Source organism: Balaenoptera musculus, chromosome 20 (assembly GCF_009873245.2).
Source record: "Balaenoptera musculus isolate JJ_BM4_2016_0621 chromosome 20, mBalMus1.pri.v3, whole genome shotgun sequence".
Lineage (NCBI taxonomy): Eukaryota > Metazoa > Chordata > Mammalia > Artiodactyla > Balaenopteridae > Balaenoptera > Balaenoptera musculus.
In genome coordinates, this window is record NC_045804.1 from 14,940,587 (window position 1) to 14,958,641 (window position 18,055).

The following is an 18,055-nucleotide window of genomic DNA, read 5'->3' on the forward strand; positions in this document are numbered from 1 at the left end:
AACCATTTATTTATTGCCTTTAGTTCTAGAGAGAATCATTTAACATACTCTATTTACTAAATTGCTACCATGTTGCAAAGCACATGTATGTTCTGAGTAGTTTTGGTTAAGCATTATGGCAGAAATACACAAAGCTACTAGAACTCAGATACTGAACGACATAGCAAAAAGAATATGGGCTTTGGAGTTGAATCCTGGCTCTGCTACCTTTTATGTATATATTCTTCAGAAAGTAATTCAAGATGTTCTAAATCAAAGGTGGGAAATTCAAAATACTCAATAGGTACCAATGTGGCAATGAATGAAGTAAGCCAGGATAAGAAAAGTTCTATTCTTTTGACACAGACATGCTTTGCTTGCACTGTAGTAAGTAGGAATATTCTAAAGAAGCATGCCCTAATTTTTCTTGTAACACATAGCTCTGAGTCTTATTTTCTAATATTTGATAAGAGACCCAAGCTCGAGAAAAATATTTCTCCACTATGAGAAAATTACAGCACAAGTGTGATGGTGAATGGTTCTAAACGATGGCCTCAGTGTCAAGAAGACAATAGGGACTGATGGGTGAAGTAGAAAAAGACTGCCTTGTCTAAAGCAGGCAGCTATTTCCTCAACAACAGCCTATTTTTTGCCACACAAGAATGCAGGCCTAGTCTTGCCAGATTTTCCACTTTTCAGGAGTCTGATCTTTTCAACAAAATCTCCTGATCTTAAAAATGGTGGCTCATATTTTAAAATAGCAATGTTTAGGCCAAACAAAAACACATCTATATTGGATTCTTTTTTTCCCCTACTTCCTTAGAGGAGAGATGAATTCTGGCTGAAGACTTCAGGTAACAAGTAACTGAGGAATCTAGAAGGACTTCACTCTAAGCAATGAAGTGACAGTTTTTGAGCAAGAGGAGTCGCATGACAGGAAAATTACTCTGTAGCTACATACCACATAAATGGGAGAGCAGGGAGCCGAAAACAGGGAGAGAATTTAGATCAGGCAAGAGTTAACGCAGGTACAAGGTAAGATGACCATAGGGGACATAGAAAGAAACAGATGCAAGAGATACTGTAAAGACTGACAGAACCTGGCAAATGACAAGAGGAAGGCAGCATTATGTACTGGACAAGAGCTAGCTCTCAGGACTACTAAGCAAGAAAAATTAGATTTGAGTCCCAGCTCTGCACACAGTATCAATGTGATTTGGAGAAGGAATCTGAATTATGTTAGGGTTCAGTTTTCTTATTAGTTAAAAAATTATATTTATATATAGTTTTTCTGCCTATTCTTCTTTGTTATTCTGAGGATTAAATGAAGCAAGTCATGAACATGCTTGATCATCTGCTAGAAAGAAAATAAGAGAGGGAGAAGATGTGGCACATATATACAATGCAATATTACTCAGCCATAAAAAGAAACGAAACTGAGTTATTTGTAGTGAGGTGGATGGACCTAGAGTCTGTCATACAGAGTGAAGTACGTCAGAAAGAGAAAAACAAACACTGTATGCTAACACATATATATGGAACCTTAAGAAAAAAAAAAGGTTATGAAGAACCTAGGGGCAGGACAGGAATAAAGACGCAGATGTAGAGAACTGACTTGAGGACATGGGGAGGGGGAAGGGTAAACTGGGACAAAGTGAGAGAGTGGCATGGACATATATACACTACCAAATGAAAAACAGATAGCTAGTGGGAAGCAGCCACATAGCACAGGGAGAGCAGCTCGGTGCTTTGTGACCACCTAGAGGGGTGGGATAGGGAGGGTGGGAGGGAGGGAGATGCAAGAGGGAGGAGATATGGGGACATATGTATATGTATAACTGATTCACTTTGTTATAAAGCAGAAACTAACACACCATTGTAAAGCAATTATACTCCAATAAAGATGTTAAAAGAAAAAGAAAATAAGAGAGGGAAGAATCAAGGTGGTGGAGTAGCAGGACATGGAACTCACCTCTTCCCACAAATATACCAAGAACACATCTACAGGGACTTCCTTGGTGGTGCAGTGGTTAAGAATCTGCCTGCCAATGCAGGGGACACGGGTTCGATCCCTAGTCCGGGAAGATGCCACATGCCACGGAGCAACTAAGCCTGTGAGCCACAACTACTGAGCCTGTGCTCTAGAGCCTGTGAGCCACAACTACTGAGCCCACGTGCCACAACTACTGAAGCCCATGTGCCCTAGAGCCTGTGCTCTGTATGAAGAGAAGCCACCACAATGAGAAGCCTGCACAACACAACAAAGAGTAGCCCCTGCTCACCGCAACTAGAAAAAGCCCACGCGCAGCAACGAAGACCCAATGCAGCCAAAATAAATAAATAAAATTAATTTTATAAGTAAATAAATGAAAAGTTAAGAAAAATAAAAAAATAAAAAATAAAAAAAAGAGGAAGTGGTATGGGACCCACACCCTTGGGAAGGAACTGAAGGAGAGAAGTTCCCATACCCTGGAAAGTCCCATCACCAGCAGGGAGATTAGCTGGGACAGAAAAGGAGCTTCAGAGGCTCAGAGAGCGCAACAACCAGTTTGTGGCAGGCAGGACAGAGAGAGACCTACAGGGAAGGTCTGTGCCACCACCCTGGGAGGCTCAGCATGAGAAGCTCCTCTGCTGGTATGGGGGTGGGGGGAGGGTGCTGGAATGCGGGGTTTAGAGAACAGACCTGGGGAGAGGACTGCTGCTGGCTGCATGGAGACAGCCTGAAGGGGCTGGAGCGGGGAGCGCCCCAAGTAGTAGCGTTCTCAGAAGAAGCCTGGGCCGCCACAGAACCAAAGCACCAATGTTAAGTGGTGTGCGAAGGGAGGGGTGGGGCTGCCATTGTGGCCTCCTTCCCCAGGCACTGGCCACTGCCTGGGCAGGCTTGCGAGCCACAGCTGCCACCCTAGCCCCCTCCCGCCTGGACAGGCTTGTGTGGCCCGGCCACCTCGGCATCCCCAGGAGCAACGCCAGTGGGTGGCCCACATGCAGAGGTGTGGCTGAAACCACAGCTGAGCCCCAGGGGCTGTGCGACTCACGAGCAGAGCTGAAATCTCTCCCAGCAGCTGCATGAACCACGGATTTAGACCTCTGCTGCCAACTTTGTAAATTCAGTGCCTGTGGAAGAACCAAACGGACCACAGGTGCTCCCGCGGCTGGGATGGGTCTGGCTTTAGCAGCTGTGGGCGTTGTGGGCCAGTATACGTGGGGGCTGGGCCCAGCCAGGGTCTGAGCTGCCTCCACAGCTCCCACAGCAGGTCCAGGTGCACACCTACTGCAGTCCTGGGACCTGACTTCAGCAGATCTGCGCTGCTGGCCATGCGAAAACAACGCCAGACAGATACCAGGGCCTGCTGCTGGTGTACCCACGCTTGAGGTGGGGCCGGGGGCTACGCCAAAAACACTGTACTCTGTGAGCTCGCACAATGGGTGAAAGGTGACACAACAGGGGGTACTCACAGATGAACAGCTCCAGCGGAGGAATACTCAGTGGCTCTGCTCCCAGTGGGAGCCCTCCAATCACACCTACCTCACACTGCACATCAGAAATGCAGCTCAGAAACAGATCTGGGGGCTTCCACTCCAACAGCTAGGGAGCAGACCCTGCCCCTGACAGGACAGTGACAACCAGAGAGCAAAGAGGAGGCCCCGCTCAATATCCAGTGCAGGCTCTGGTCACACCACCAATCACACCTCCTATCAAGGGGATAACGGCCGGCATACACTGAGGAAAGAGGTGGCAGGCATCCATCCATAAAAACAGCCCTCGCACCCCAAATTATTAAACCCACACAGGCTACACAGGGATGATACCACATAAAAACAGCCCTCGCACCCCAAATTATTAAACCCACACAGGCTACACGGGGACGATACCACATAAAAATAGCCTTCCAAGACAACAGTAAATAATTGTTTCTCCTAAACTCATACAGCAAAAGAAATATGACTAAAGTGAAGAAGCAGAGGAACTACTTCCAATTAAAAGATCGAGAGAATTCCCCTGAAAGAACAAACAATGCAACAGACCTCTTCAGTCTAACAGACACCAAGTTCAAAAAGGAGATAATGAAAATACTGAAGGAACTAAGAAAGGCTATTGACAGAAATGCAGATTACTATAAAAAGGAACTAAAAACTATAAGGAGAAGACAAGAAAAATTAGAGAATTCATTAGAAGAGATGAAAGCTGAACTAAAGGCTATGAATAGCAGAATGAATAATGCAGAAGAACAAATAAGTGATCTGGAAGATAGAATAATGGAAATCACCCAGTAAGAAGAGCAGACAGAAACCCAAACGAAAAAAAATTGAAGGAAATATAAGAGACCTATGGGATAATATAAAGCATGCCAATCTATGCATAACAGGGATCCTAGAAAGAGAAGAAAGAGAAAAGGGGATTGAAAATTTATTTGAAGAAATTATGGCTGAAAAATTCCCAAACCTTAAGAAGGAAACATATCCAGATACAGGAAGCACAGAGGGTGGCAAACAAGATAAACCCAAACAGACCTACACCAAGATGTGTTATAATAAAAATGGCAAAAGTTAAAGATAAAGAGAGGATTCTAAAGGCAGCAAGATAAAAACAAAAAGTTAATTACAAGGGAACCCCCATTAGGCTATCAGCTGATTTCTCTACAGAAATGTTGCAGGCCAGAAGGGAGAGGCAAGATACATTCAAAGTCCTGAAAGGGAAAAATCTGCCACCTAGAACACTCCACCCAGCAAAGTTATCATTTAGAATAGAAGGAGAGATAAAGAATTTCTCAGACAAGCAAAAACTAAAAGAATACAGCAATACTAAACCTATACTAAAGGAAATATTGAAAGGTCTTCCCTAATAGAGAAGTAAGAATCTGTAGGAAAGAGGAGGACCTTCAAGATGGCAGAGGAGTAAAACATGGAGATCACCTTCCTTCCCACAAATACATCAAAAATACATCTACATGTGGAACAACTCCTACAGAACACCTACTGAACGATGGCAGAAGACCTCAGACTTCCCCAAAAGCAAGAAACTCCCCACGTACCTGGGTAGGGCAAAAGAAAAAAGAAAAAACAGAGACAAAAGAATAGGGACGGGACCTGCACCTCCGGGAAGGAGCTGTGAAGGAGGAAAAGTTTCCACACACTAGGAAGCCCCTTCACTGGTGGAGACGGGCAGTGAAGCTTCGGAGCCACAGAGGAGAGCGCAGCAACAGGGGTGCAGAGGGCAAAGCGGAGAGATTCCCGCACAGAGGATCGCTGCCGACCAGCACTCACAAGCCTGAGAGGCTTCTCTGCTCACCTGCCAGGGCAGGTGGGGGCATCAGATCCCAGGGAGAGGACTGGGGTTGGCTACGTGAACACAGCCTGAAGGGGGCTAGTGTGCCACAGCTAACCGGGAAGGAGTCCGAGAAAAAGTCTGGACCTGCCTAAGAGTCAAGAGACCATTGTTTCTGGGTGTACGAGAAGAGGGGATTCAGAGCACCACCTAAATGAGCTCCAGAGACAGGCATGAGCCGCGGCTATCAGCGTGGACACCAGAGATGGGCATGAAACGCTAAGGCTGCTACTGCAGCCACCAAGAAGCCTGTGTGCAAGCACAGGTCACTATCCACACCTCCCCTCCCAGGGGCCTGTGCAGCCCGCCACTGCCAGGGTCCCGTGATCCAGGGACAACTTCCCCGGGAGAACACACGGCACGCCTCGGCCACCGCAGGCTCGCCCTGCATTCCCTACTCCTCCCTCTCCCTGGCCTGAGTGAGCCAGAGCCCACTCATCAGCCGCTCCTTTAACCCCCTCCTGTCTGGGCAAAGAACAGATGCCAGAGAGCGCCCTACATGCAGAAGTAGGGCCAAATCCAAAGCTGAACCCCAGGAGCTGTGAGAACAAAGGAGAGAAAGGGAAATTTCTCTGTGCAGCCTCAGGAGCAGCAGATTAAATCCCCACAATCAACTTGAGATACCCTGCATCTGTGGAATACCTGAACAGACAACGAATCATCCCAAAATTGAGGCAGTGGACTTTGGGAGCAACTGTAGACTTGGGGTTTGCTGTATGCACTGACCACTTTCTGATTTTTATATTTATCTTAGTATAGTTTTTAGCGATTGCTATCATTGGTGGACTTCTTTATTGGTTTGGTTGCTCTCTTTTTTTTTATCACTTAAAAAAATTTTTTAATTTTAATAATATTTTTTATTTTAATAATTTTGTATTATTTTATTCATTTATTTTTCTTTCTTTTTTATCTCCCTTTTCTTCTGAGCTGTGTGGCTGACAGGGTCTTGGTGCTCTGGCCAGGTGTCAGGCCTGAGCCTCTGAGGTGGGAGAGCCGAATTCAGGACATTGGACCACCAGAGACCTCCCAGCCCCACATAATATCAATCAGCGAGAGCTCTCCCAGAGATCTCTGTCTCAATGCTAAGACCCAGCTCCACTCAACAACCAGCAAGCTCCAGTGCTGGACAACCTATGCCAAACAACTAGCAAGACAGGAACACAACCCCACCCATTAGCAGAGAGGCTGCCTAAAATCATAGTAAGTTCACAGACACCCCAAAACACACCACCAGACGTGGACCTGCCCACCAGAAAGACAAGATCCGGCCTCATCCACCAGAACACAGGCACCAGTCCCCTCCACCAGGAAGCCTACACAACCCACTGAACCAACCTTACCCACTGGGGGCAGACACCAAAAACAACGGGAACTACGAACCTGCAGCCTGAGAAAAGGAGACCCCAAACACAGTAAGTTAAGCAAAATGAGAAGACAGAGAAACACACAGCAGATGAAGGAGCAAGGTAAAAACCCACCAGACCAAATGAAGAGGAAATAAATAGGCAGGCTACCTGAAAAAGAATTCAGAGTAATGACAGTAAAGATGATCCAAAATCTTGGAAATAGAATGGAGAAAATACAAGAAACGTTTAACAAGGACCCAGAAGAACTAAAGAGCAAACAAACAATGATGAACAACACAATAAATAAAATTAAAAATTCTCTAGAAAGAATCAATAGCAGAATAACTGAGGCAGAAGAATGGATAAGTGACCTGGAGAATAAAATAGTGGAAATAAGTATCACAGAGCAGAATAAAGAAAAAAGAACCAAAAGAATTGAGGACAGTCTACGTCTCAGAGATCTCTGGGACAACATTAAACTCACCAACATTTGAATTACAGGGGTCCCAGAAGAAGAAGAGAAAAAGAAAAGGACTGAGAAAATATTTGAAGAGATTATAGTGAAAATTTCCCTAATACGGGAAAGGAAATAGTCAAGTCCAGGAAGCAGAGAGTCCCATACAGGATAAATCCAAGGAGAAACATGCCAAGACACATATTAATCAAACTATCAAAAATTAAATACAAAGAAAAAAACATTAAAAGCAGCAAGGGAAAAGCAACAAATAACATACAAGGGAATCCCCATAAGGTTAACAGCTGATCTTTCAGCAGAAACTCTGCAAGCCAGAAGGGAGTGGCAGGACATATTTAAAGTGATGAAAAGAGGCTTCCCTGGTGGCACAGTGGTTAAGAATCCGCCCGCCAATGCAGGGAACCCAGGTTCAAGCCCTGGTCCGGGAAGATCCCACATGCCGTGGAGCAACTAAGCCCGTGAGCAACAATTACTGAGCCTGCACTCTAGAGCCCATGCTCCACAGCAAGAGAAGCCACCGCAATGAGAAGCCCACACACCACAATGAAGAGTAACCCCTGCTCGCTGCAACTAGAGAAAGCCCGTGTGCAGCAATGAAGACCAAACACAGCCAAAAATAAAAATAAATAAATTTATTTAAAGTGATGAAAGGGAAAAACCTACAACCAAGATTACTCTACCCGGCAAGGACCTCATTCAGATTCGACAGAGAAATTAAAACCTTTACAAACAAGCAAAAGCTAAGAGAATTCACAACCACCAAACCAGCTTTACAACAAATGCTAAATGAACTTCTCTAGGCAGGAAACACAAGAGAAGGAAAGGACCTACAACAACATACCCAGAACAACTAAGAAAATGGTAATAGGAACATACATGTCGATAACTACCTTAAATGTAAATGGATTAAATGCTCCAAACAAAAGACATAGACTGGCTGAATGGATACAGAAACAAGACCCGTATATATGCTGTCTACAAGAGACCTACTTCAGACCTAGGGGCACATACAGACTGAAAGTGAGGGAATGGAAAAAGATATTCCATGCAAATGGAAATCAAAAGACAGCTGGAGTAGCAATTCTCATATCAGAAAAAATAGACTTTAAAATAAAGACTATTACAACAGACAAAGAAGGACACTACATAACGATCAAGGGATCAATCCAAGAAGAAGATATAACAATTGTAAATATTTATGCACCCAACATAGGAGCACCTCAATACATAAGGCAAATGCAAACAGCCATAAAAGAGGAAATTGTCAGTAACACAATCATAGTAGGGGACTTTAACACCCCACTTTCACCAATGGACAGATCATCCTAAATGAAAATAAATATGGAAACACAAGCTTTAAATGACACATTAAACAAGATGGACTTAATTGACCTTTTATAGGACATTCCATCCAAAAACAACAGAATACACTTTCTTCTCAAGTGCTCATGGAATATTCTCCAGGATAGATCATATCTTGGGTCACATATCAAGCCTTGGTAAATTTAAGAAAACTGAAATCGTATCAAGTATCTTTTCCGACCACAACGCTATGAGACTAGATATCAATTACAGGAAAAAAACTCTAAAAAATACAAACACACAGAGGCTAAACAATACACTACTAAATAACCAAGAGATCACTGAAGAAATCAAAGAGGAAATCAAAAAATACCTAGAAACAAATGACTATGAAAACATGACAACCCAAAACCTATGGGATGCAGCAAAAGCAGTTGTAAGAGGGAAGTTTAGAGCAATACAATCCTACCTCAAGAAACAAGAAAAATCTCAAATAAACAACCTAATGTTACACCTAAAGCAATTAGAGAAAAAAGAACAAAAAAACCCCAAAGTTAGCAGAAGGAAAGAAATCATAAAGATCAGAGCAGATATAAATGAAGAAGAAATGAAGGAAACAGTAGCAAAGATCAATAAAACTAAAAGCTGGTTCTTTGAGAAGAAAAACAAAATTGATAAACCATTAGCCAGACTCATCAAGAAAAAAAGGGAGAGGGCTTCCCTGGTGGCGCAGTGGTTGAGAATCTGCCTGCCAATGCAGGGGACACGGGTTCGAGCCCTGGTCTGGGAAGATCCCACATGCCGCAGAGCGACTAAGCCCGTGAGCCACAATTGCTGAGCCTGCGCGTCTGGAGCCTGTGCTCCGCAACGGGAGAGGCCACGATAGTGAGAGGCCCGCGCACTGCGATGAAGAGTGGCCCCCACTTGCCGCAACTAGAGAAAGCTCTCACACAGAAACGAAGACCCAACACAGCCATAAATTAAATAAATAAATAAATAAATAAAATTTAAAAAAAGAAAAAAAGGGAGAAGACTCAAATCAATAGAATTAGAAATGAGAAAGCATAAGTAACAACTGACACTGCAGAAATACAGAGGATCATGCGAGATTACTACAAGCAACTGTATGCCAATAAAATGGACAACCTGGAAGAAATGGACAAATTCTTAGAAAAGCACAACCTTCTGAGACTGAACCACGAAGAAATAGAAAATATAAACAGACCAATCACAAGCACTGAAATTGAAACTGTGATTAAAAATCTTCCAACAAACAAAAGCCCAGGACCAGATGGCTTCCCAGGCGAATTCTATGGAACATTTAGAGAAGAGCTAACACCTATCCTTCTCAAATTCTTCCAAAATACAGCAGAGGGAGGAACACTCCCAAACTCATTTTACGAGGTCACCATCACCCTGATACCAAAACCACACAAAGATGTCACAAAAAAAGAAAACTACAGGCCAATATCACTGATGAACACAAATGTAAAAATCCTCAACAAAATACTAGCAAAGAGAATCCAACAGCACATTAAAAGGATCACACACCATGATCAAGTGGGGTTTATCCCAGGAATGAAAGGATTCTTCAATATATGCAAATCAATCAATGTGATAAACCATATTAACAAATTGAAGGAGAAAAACCATATGATCATCTCAATAGATGCAGAAAAAGCTTTTATCAACACTGATTTACGATAAAACCCCTCCAGAAAGTAAGCATAGAAAGAACATACCTCAACATAATAAAGGCCATATATGACAAACCCACAGACAACATCGTTCTCAATGGTGAAAAACTGAAACCATTTCCACTAAGATCAGGAACTAGACAAGGTTGCCCACTCTCACCACTATTATTCAACATAGTTTTAGAAGTTTTAGCCACAGCAATCAGAGAAGAAAAAGAAATAAAAGGAATCCAAATTGGAAAAGAAGTAAAACTGTCACTGTTTACAGATAACATGACACTACACATAGAGGATCCTAAAAATGCTACCAGAAAACTACTACAGCTAATCAATGAATTTGGAAAAGTAGCAGGATACAAAATTAATGCACAGAAATCTCTTCCATTCCTATACACTAACGATGAAAAATCTGGAAGAGAAATTAAGGAAACACTCCCATTTACCTTTGCAACAAAAAGAATAAAATACCAAGGAATAAACCTACCTAAATAGACAAAAGACCTGTATGCAGAAAACTATAAGGCACTGATGAAAGAAATTAAAGAGGATACAAAGAGATGGAGAGATATACCATGTTCTTGGATTGGAAGAATCAACATTGTGAAAACGATTATACTACCCAAAGCAATCTACAGATTCAATGCAATCCCTATCAAACTACCAATGGCAATTTTCACAGAATTAGAACAAAAAATTGCACAATTCGTATGGGAACACAAAAGACCCCGAATAGCCAAAGCAATCTTAAGAAAGAAAAATGGAGCTGGAGGAATCAGGCTCCCTGACTTCAGACTATACTACAAAGCTACAGTAATCAAGACAGTATGGTACTGACACAAAAACAGAAATATTGATCAATGGAACAGGATAGAAAGTGCAGAGATAAACCTACACACATATTGTCACCTTATCTTTGATAAAGGAGGCAAGAATATACAATGGAGAAAAGACAGCCTCTTCAAAAAGTGGTGCTGGGAAAACTGGACAGCTTCATGTAAAAGAATGAAATTAGAACACTCCCTAACACCACACACAAAAATAAACTCAAAATGGATTAAAGACCTAAATGTAATGCCAGACGCTATAAAACTCTTAGAGGAAAACATAGGGAGAACACTCTGTGACATAAGTCACAGCAAGATCCTTTTTACCCACCTCCTAGAGAAAGGGAAATAAAAACAAAAATAAACAAATGGGACCTAATGAAACTTCAAAGCTTTTGCACAGCAAAGGAAACCATAAACAAGATGAAAAGACAACCCTCAGAATGGGAGAAAATATTTGCAAACGAAGCAACTGACAAAGGTTTAATCTCCAAAATATACAAGCAGCTAATAAATAGCAAATAAACAGAAAGTCAGGGAGATGGGAGAAAAGAACAAAATACAAAATCACAAAAGCCTAGTGAGAAGAGTTTTAGGAAGGAAGAGGTCACAAGTTTCAAATTTCTACAGCAAGGTCTTGAATGTTGATGATAATGTTGATAATAAGAAATAAACATTAAAGGTACAGAATACAGAATTTGTAATTTTAGCAAGTTCCTTAAGTTTAATTACCTTACATATTTATTTAATAAATGCTAGACTGAATGAGATAGTATTCATTCAAGAATATACCAAGAATTATTAAAACAAAACACACACAACAAACACAGACATCTTGAGCTACTATGTTCAAGGGTTACAGTTCAAATTCCTAGGCACGAATCATCTCTGAAAATGCTGCAGGGCCAGTGGAAGCATATTTAAGAAACTATAGAATACAAAAGCAAAATTCTCCCAATAAAGGGCCAAGAAACAAACTCTGACTGAGGACTAAAGCACTAGGTTAATCTGATCTATTTCTATCACTGAAAATGTTAACATAACAGAGTTGATACTTGCCTCCACTTCAGCCATGAATGCCTCTAAGGGATCATCATCGCTGTCAGAATCTACTGGCTTGGAATGGAACTGCTGGCGGGTAGGTGAGTTTTCAGCAGGAATGTAAGGTAAATCAACATTGCTAGAATCTTCTTCCTCATCTTCAAAATATCTGAAAATTAAGATGCATGATTGATAGAGTGAATGTTTAATTTGGGGTCAGGTGAATCTTTCATTTAACACAAATTTTTATTTAAGTATATGTTACTATTAAGAGATTTTAGTCCTTTGGCTTAGGACCTAATTATTAAATTATCACTTAATACATGCCAAATTCTAATACTGCAAAAAAAAAAATCACAGCAGAGTCTCCATTTCAATAGTGTCTGTTAAAAATCACATTTCCAGTTCTCTCAAAAGGGATGAGTTTTCAGTACAAATTTAGTGTATCATTGTTGAATAGATATAGCAAATATTAAAGTGTATGCCATGGAAAAAATTACTTTGTATGAAATATTATAAAGCTAGTTTATTCTTCATAATCCTTAAAGAAATTTTGAGATATATTCATAAGGCTAGAGACTTTCTTCAGAAGTTCTGGGCTGTTTTCTGAGAACCAACAGAAAACTTCTAAAATTAAAAATAAATGTTCAGGAATATAGCCAATATTTTATAATAACTATAAATAGAGTGTAACCTTTAAAATTTGTGAATCACTATGTCGTACACTTGAAACTTATATAACATTGTACATCAACTATACTTAAAAAAAAAAAAAACAGTAAAAAAAAAAAAAAGTTCAATCCAAAATCCTCACCATACTATGTAAGTATTCAGAAAAGAATTTCAACATCTGGAAAAACTATCACTTTCCCTCTAACAAATATCCCAGAAAAGAATATCTATATCGCTATCAACTAAAACAAAACAAAAACATTGTTTAGATCTTACCTCAGAATTAAATGAAATAGTAATACAACCAAATATTAATTTAAAGAAATCACAACTACAGCTTAAACTTTTATGGCCTTTCAAGTCTTCATTTTAAAAGCTCTAACCACTGTTATGTGCTACACACACACATAAATGCATATTCATTTATATGGTAGTTTCATTTAATGTATCATTTAAAAGTATCTCTGAGCTGGTAAACTGTTCTCTAGAATAATGATCCTTGACTTTGCTGAATCTTAAACACTTACTTCTGTATTTAATTGCTAAACAACATACCAACTTTTTAAAATGCTGCTGTGTACTTTAAAAACTCTGATCTTGAGGGTTTTTTTAACTAAAAAAAAAAACCTCAAGCAGTGTCACAACCAGGTTGGAAGTAATAGCAATACAAGATTTCTTCAGACTTGGCAAAGAGAGAAGTTATAATCTATAAGGAATTAGAGCTCAAACTTTCAAGCCCCAGCTTTTTAACAATCACCTTCTTAGATATCAAGTTAAAAAAGGTAACCGGTAAATATGTTTCCTGAGAACTGTGGGCAAAAATCTGAGCAGATTTTCCTACCACTATAAGATGTTACAACATAACAGTTTTAAGGACTTGGGTGTTGAGCCAAACTATGCCTCTGCCAGTTCTGACAATTGCCTGTGTTTCCAAAACAACTTATATGGTGTAAACAGAAAACTTCAGTAAAGACCATCAAAAGCCATGTGAATTATTTAAAACTCTTCAGCCACATTTAGGTTTAAATGGCCTCAAATCCTTTTTGGAACAAGCAAAAGTGAAGGACCACAAAAGTATACTCCTTATGAATGAGTAAACTTAACAATTTAACTTGTTAGGAACAATGCAATCCAGTGAGATAACTAATTTAAGAAGTCATATTATTATTTGAGAAACAAATGGTTTCTTTGCTTCAATTTCTGTTGATGGAATGAATACCTCAAAGCCTAACCTTTGCTAAATTACCAGGTATTACCACTTACGCATTTTCTTCATCAAAGTTGGCCCGTTTAGAACCAATTTTGTAGAAGGAAGGGAGCTGTGGTGGAGCCGACTTTCCAAATCCAGAAGAGCTGGTTGCCCCAAAGGCACTATGGGACTGCTGTGGGAGTTTTGGTTCCTCCTTCTTTCCCGCACTAATGGCGAAACCTCCAAAGCCAAATCCCCTCTTAGTGCCAGGGCCACCTTTATTCCAGTTCATGGTGTCAATGACTGATCTGTTAGGAACAAGAGACACTCACATAAATTTAACTTTATAAACAGCCCACTGATTTTTATGTCAGTTCCAACCTTTGCCTCTCAATTAAAATTTTAACTTCGGTACAGCAAAGACTGGCACAACACTATAAATCAACTATATTTCAATTAAAAAAATTTAACTGTGCACTTCAGATATGCAATACGCTAACCTCAATGAAATGGTCACATTTTCTGAAACACTGAAGAAATTGTTATTTCTTTTGTTGAGATCTCAATCTGAACAGGAATGCAGTATTTAATACCATACCCTTCAAAAGGATTTGATAGCTCGTTTAACATCTTATTCAGTTTGCCTATTGTTAAGAATTACAAAGAAATTTCCTAAGCACTGATCAAATGGGTTTAAAAACACCTTATCTCTTGTAAGTCTTGGTTCCAAAAAACCTATTTTTAATGACACAAGTTACCTACGTTTTATAGAACAGCAGAAAACTCAGAATGCGAAAAGGAACAAAATAAAACTACCTGAAATTCCTCTCTCAGATATGCAATTTCGTTGATATCTTTTGCTTTTTTTTCTACGCATATGTGTATACACACACACACCCCATTTAAAATCAAAACTGAAACCATACTGTACAAATTGTTTTAGTTACTGATTTTTTTTAAATAAATTTATTTATTTATTTTTTGTTTATTTATTTTTGGCTGCGTTGGGTCTTCATTGCTGCGTGTGGGCCTTCTCTAGTTGCAGACAGCGGAGGTTACTCTTCGTTGCGGGGCGCGGGCCTCTCATGGCGGTGGGCTCTCTTGTTGCAGAACACGGGCTCTAGGCACACAGGCTCAGCAGTTGTGGCACACGGGCTCAGCAGTTGTGGCTCGCGGGCTCTAGAGCGCAGGCTCAGTAGTTGTGGCGCACGGGCTCAGTTGCTCCGCGGCATGTGGGATCCTCCCAGACCAGGGCTCAAACCCGTGTCCCCTGCATTAGCAGGAGGATTCCTAACCACTGCGCCACCAGGGAAGCCCTAGTTACTGACTTCTTCACATTATAATATACATGAACATCTTTAAATGTCAATAAATATATTTCTCCACTTCTGTTTTTTTAAAGTTGTAAAACATATCATGTATCTTTGTGCATACTCTTAATTATTTCCTTAGGATCAATTTTTTTAAATGCAATTGCTTAACAAATGGGAATGTGCATTCTAAGTTTTGCATTTACTGAAAAGTGTCCATTATACACTGAGTAATATGACAAGGGCATAAAACAAGGTGGGTGGTATGATTCAATGTAATTCAATGTAAAAGCATGTTTTGCATGTACAGAAATAGCTGGAGGGCTGCTTATGAAAATCTTAATAGCAGCTATTTGATTTTTACTTTTTTCTTTGTTTTAAAGTTTACCATTAATAAGAAAAGTTTAAATGTTTATAATAGACTCTGAAGCCAACGTGAACAGAGTTCCAAAAACTGCTTTTTACATGGCATCGTTGAAGGGACCAGGAACAGGAACAACACACTCTACTTTTCTGGTTCTATGCCCCTCCCCCATATGTAACCTATAGGTTTTGTTTTAACTGCTATTATATAGCACTTAGTTCAGTCTGTTTAGTATTAAATTTGATTTATGCCATGTCACCCTCTGCCCTTAGTTCCAGGTAGGGACTGTCTTTACCCATTTTGGACTTTGCATAAAAGTTATTCGTGGCTAGAATAAGCACTTTATAAGTAATAGTTTACTTACACTTAATTTAGACCATCTCCTGCCTTCTTCAGGAATCCCTTAAGGGGAATCAACATAATTCTAGTGAGATGAGATTTAGTAAGAGTATTTACAAGCCAGAAAATTTTAGCATCTGATAGTATTGTTTAACCAATCTGTGAGCCTGGCTTTCCAAGAGCTGTTCCTAAGCAACAAAGACGATGGATTCTGAATTTTAACCTTTTTCCTAGTGTATATAATGCATAATAAGAGGCTAGTAATAAATAAGCCATTGAAGTCAGAAGGTAGGCAAAGGAAGGAAGGAAAAAAAACCACCCTTGGTAGATTTTAAGAATTACATTAACAGGGACTTCCCTGGTGGCGCAGTGGTTAAGAATCCACCTGCCAACGCAGGGGACACGGGTTCGAGCCCTGGTCCGGGAAGATCCCACATGCCACGGAGCAACTAAGCCTGTGAGCCACAACTACAGAGCCTGCGCTCTAGAGCCCGCGAGCCACAACTACTGAAGCCCACGCGCCACAACTACTGAAGCCCATGTGCCTAGAGCCCGTGCTCTGCAACAAAGAGAAGCCACCGCAATGAGAAGCCCGCACACCGCAGCAAAGAGTAGCCCCCGCTCGCTGCAACTAGAGAAAGCCTGTGTGCAGCAACGAAGACCCAACGCAGCCAAAAATAAATAAATTTATTTAAAAAAAAAAAAGAATTACATTAACAACCTCCTAGCAGGAAGACTTTCAATGGTTTATCAAAAGCTTGCCGAGGAAGGTCAGGCAATGCATTGGGTGCTGGGCATTTATAGATAAAAGATACAGTCCCATTCTCAAGGAGTTCACAGTGTAGTTTTAGCCAGCTTTAAAAAAAAAAAAAATGTATTCTAATAGAGGTACTGCACAAAGTGCATTTATTGATGGCCCAGGAGAAGGGTACCCAACCTATGATGAATTGGGGACAAGGCAGTTTTTCTGGAGATGACACTGGCGTTAACTTTTTAAATCTGAAGAGGCATTAGATCAGAGAAGAAGTGTCAGGAGAGGGAATTTTAGATAGAAGGCACTGTAAGTGCTACCACAGAGAACTGGAAATATTTCAGTGCAGCTAGAGTTCTGTAGGACATTTGGGAAAGTTGCAGGGCACATGTTCAGAAAGACAAGCAGGGTCCAGATGAACAGTTTAGTATACTACATTAAGAACACACCATACAGCCTTCCCTGGTGGCGCAGTGGTTGAGAATCTGCCTGCCAATGCAGGGGACACGGGTTCGAGCCCTGGTCTGGGAAGATCCCACATGCCGCGGAGCAACTAGGCCCGTGAGCCACAACTACTGAGCCTGCGCATCTGGAGCCTGTGCTCCGCAATGAGAGAGGCCGCGATAATGAGAGGCCCGCGCACCGCGATGAAGAGTGGCCCCCACTTGCCACAACTAGAGAAAGCCCTCGCACAGAAACGAAGACCCAACACAGCCATAAATAAAATAAATAAATAAATAAAAAATAAACCCAAAGTTTAAAAAAAAAAAAAAGAACACACCATACAAAACTATAGTCTGCCAGTTATAAGGAATTAATTTTAAGCAAAAAAAGGACATGTTTCAGATCAGTATTTTAGAATGATTCAATGAGAGATAGCAGGAAAAGTTGGACACAAGGCAAGTGGTTAGGACATTATAAAAATACAAATGTAAAGTGACAAGTTACTGAACAACTAAGGAAGTGGCTATAAGGAAGGAGAAGGGGGGTTGTAGATCTGAGTTGTTAACTTAGGTATCTATGAGGAAGAATCAACTGGGGTAACCAAATTAGACGTGGGAGCTAAGGAGGAATGAAGAGTCTAGAATAACTCTGGAAGTTTCTGGCTTTTACAGATTGGGTGAATGGTGGTGCCATTAATAGAGATGGAAACCTAGAAAAGCCAGGCATGGAGAAGCAGGTAGAAAGTGAGATCAGTTCAGTACCTATGGGAGAGCTAAGGACAGCTGGCAAGTAAGGTCTGTAACTGCAGAGAGAGATCTGTGATGGGGCTATAGATTTGATATGAGACATTTGCATCTGAGGTTACTGATGTAGATAAGCTAGCAGAGAGAGGGCCAGAGAGTGAGAAAAGGGGTGAGACAATCATAGTGTAGGTCAATATTTAGGAATGGGCAAGGGAAGAGAAACTCACGTGGAAACTTGAGGACGAACAAAGAG

General features: G+C 40.8%; 1 protein-coding gene across 5 annotated transcripts in view; it reads right to left on the bottom strand.

The window, feature by feature from the left end:
- The window catches only part of DDX42 (DEAD-box helicase 42), a 48,158-nt gene that overhangs the window by 23,493 nt on the left and 6,610 nt on the right, over positions 1-18,055 (bottom strand). For 3 of the 5 annotated variants that reach the window (XM_036837537.1, XM_036837535.1, XM_036837534.1), the window contains exons 2-3: positions 13,926-14,159; positions 12,009-12,159 (exon numbers count right to left, since the gene is read on the bottom strand). Coding sequence is in view for 1 of the 5 variants with exons in the window: in XM_036837538.1 (XP_036693433.1) it covers positions 11,989-12,159; positions 13,926-14,143 (389 nt within the window). In the remaining 4 variants the exon portion in view is untranslated. Of the gene's footprint in view, positions 1-11,988; positions 12,160-13,925; positions 14,160-18,055 lie in introns of all 5 variants that reach the window. The other 2 variants (XM_036837538.1, XM_036837536.1) reach the window with 2 other exon arrangements.